Source organism: Phytophthora infestans, genomic scaffold (assembly GCF_000142945.1).
Source record: "Phytophthora infestans T30-4 supercont1.4084 genomic scaffold, whole genome shotgun sequence".
NCBI lineage: Eukaryota > Oomycota > Peronosporomycetes > Peronosporales > Peronosporaceae > Phytophthora > Phytophthora infestans.
Window position 1 is genome coordinate 1 of NW_003304596.1, and position 1,544 is coordinate 1,544.

A 1,544-nucleotide genomic window follows, 5' to 3' on the forward strand; every position below is an offset into this window, starting at 1 on the left:
CGTCCTGTATGACGGAGCACATGCGCGTGAGTGGACTGTACTGGGGCGTGGGGGCCATGGCGCTGCTAAACCGTGAGGAAGAGATGGATCCATCTGAGATCGTGGAGTGGGTGATGCAATGCGAGCACCCCGATGGAGGATTTTCCGGCAACGTTGGCCATGATCGCCACCTTCTCTACACAGTCCACGCACTGCTGATTCTGGCGATGCTGGGCGCTTTGGATCGCATCGAGCGTGACGAATGTGCCAAGTACGTGGCGTCGTTGCAACAACCCGACGGCTCCTTCGCCGGTGACGAATGGAAGGAAATTGACTCTAAATTCACGTATTGGCGCAATTCTCCGCGCGCCCCCTCCAAAATCTGGGAAAAAATGGGAGCTTCATCCTAGCTGCGAGAAGGGCCCCGGTCCTCAACTTGTAAAACTGCTCGCCAAATTTGGAAGCCGGCTTTGGCAACATCCCAGGTTGCGAGTCGCACGGCGGTCACATCTTCACGGCTGTGGGTGCTCTGTCTCTGGGCTTCGCTTTGGAGCAGTATGTGGATGACGAACTACTAGGCTGGTGGCTGTGTGAGCGCCAGTGTGACTCTGGAGGACTGAATGGCCGACCCGAGAAGCAGGCCGACGTGTGCTACAGCTGGTGGAACATCTCGTCTCTCATTATGATCGGCAAACTCGACTGGATCAGCAAGGAGAAGCTCATCCAGTTCATTCTGGCCTGTCAAGACCCCGAGGACGGAGGGATCGCTGACCGCCCTGAAATGTGGCTGATGTGTTCCACACGTTTTTCGGTATCGCTGGATTGTGCATGCTCGGCTACTTTGACCGTGAAAAGCAGAACCACCCCGAGTATCAAGGCATCCGACAGATTCATCCGACGTTTGCTATCCCCACAGATATTGTAGAGAAACTGCAGTTGACAGCGGATATGGTCATGCCAGTGCACAAGGACTAAAGTGCGGTCCACTATAGGGATGAATTTGCAACGCAGATATTCGTTTTCAAAGGTGCATTTTCTTTCGCAATTTAGCCCATTCAGGTTCCGTACCGCCCCCCCCTTCCCCAAAGGCCCTTAAACCCCAACCACCTGCGTTTAACGTTTCCTGTGGGGGTGGGCCTCTCTCAAACACAAAGGTTGGGAAGGGAAAGCTCCAGTCCTTGGAACTTAAAAAACTCGCCAGTTAGCCCACACCCACCCCCGGAATTATTAAACACTAAACGGGGGTTAAGTGCATGTCCAATTGAAAGTCAGCAAATAACTCCCCCGCGGGAAGTGGGGTGAACAAGTCCCCGTTTAAACTGCGAACGCAACTTCCAAACCTCCTTGGGCTTGAATACAGTTAAACTCCTTGAACACTTCCACCTTGGCCGTTGAACTTCTGGATGTCGTCTGGTCCACGTTGCTGCCAGAGCCCAGATTATTTGAAAATAACAGCCAGAAATGCTTTCCTGCACCAGTTTTCTTAACATCGTCCTCCTGGGAAACTCCAAAAATGAAATCATGTCAAAACATTGCACAAAAACTACCCCGCGCCCCTCTTCAAC

General features: G+C 52.7%; 1 protein-coding gene across 1 annotated transcript; it reads left to right on the forward strand.

The window, feature by feature from the left end:
• Nucleotides 1-8: 8 nt before the first annotated feature.
• Nucleotides 9-954, forward strand: PITG_22569 (geranylgeranyl transferase type-2 subunit beta; the record flags this gene model as incomplete). Its single annotated transcript, XM_002909694.1, has 3 exons — nucleotides 9-291; nucleotides 444-790; nucleotides 835-954. The coding sequence occupies 3 exons, from the start codon at nucleotides 9-11 to the stop codon at nucleotides 952-954; spliced, it is 750 nt and encodes a 249-aa protein (XP_002909740.1).
• Between the last annotated feature and the right edge of the window lie 590 nt (nucleotides 955-1,544).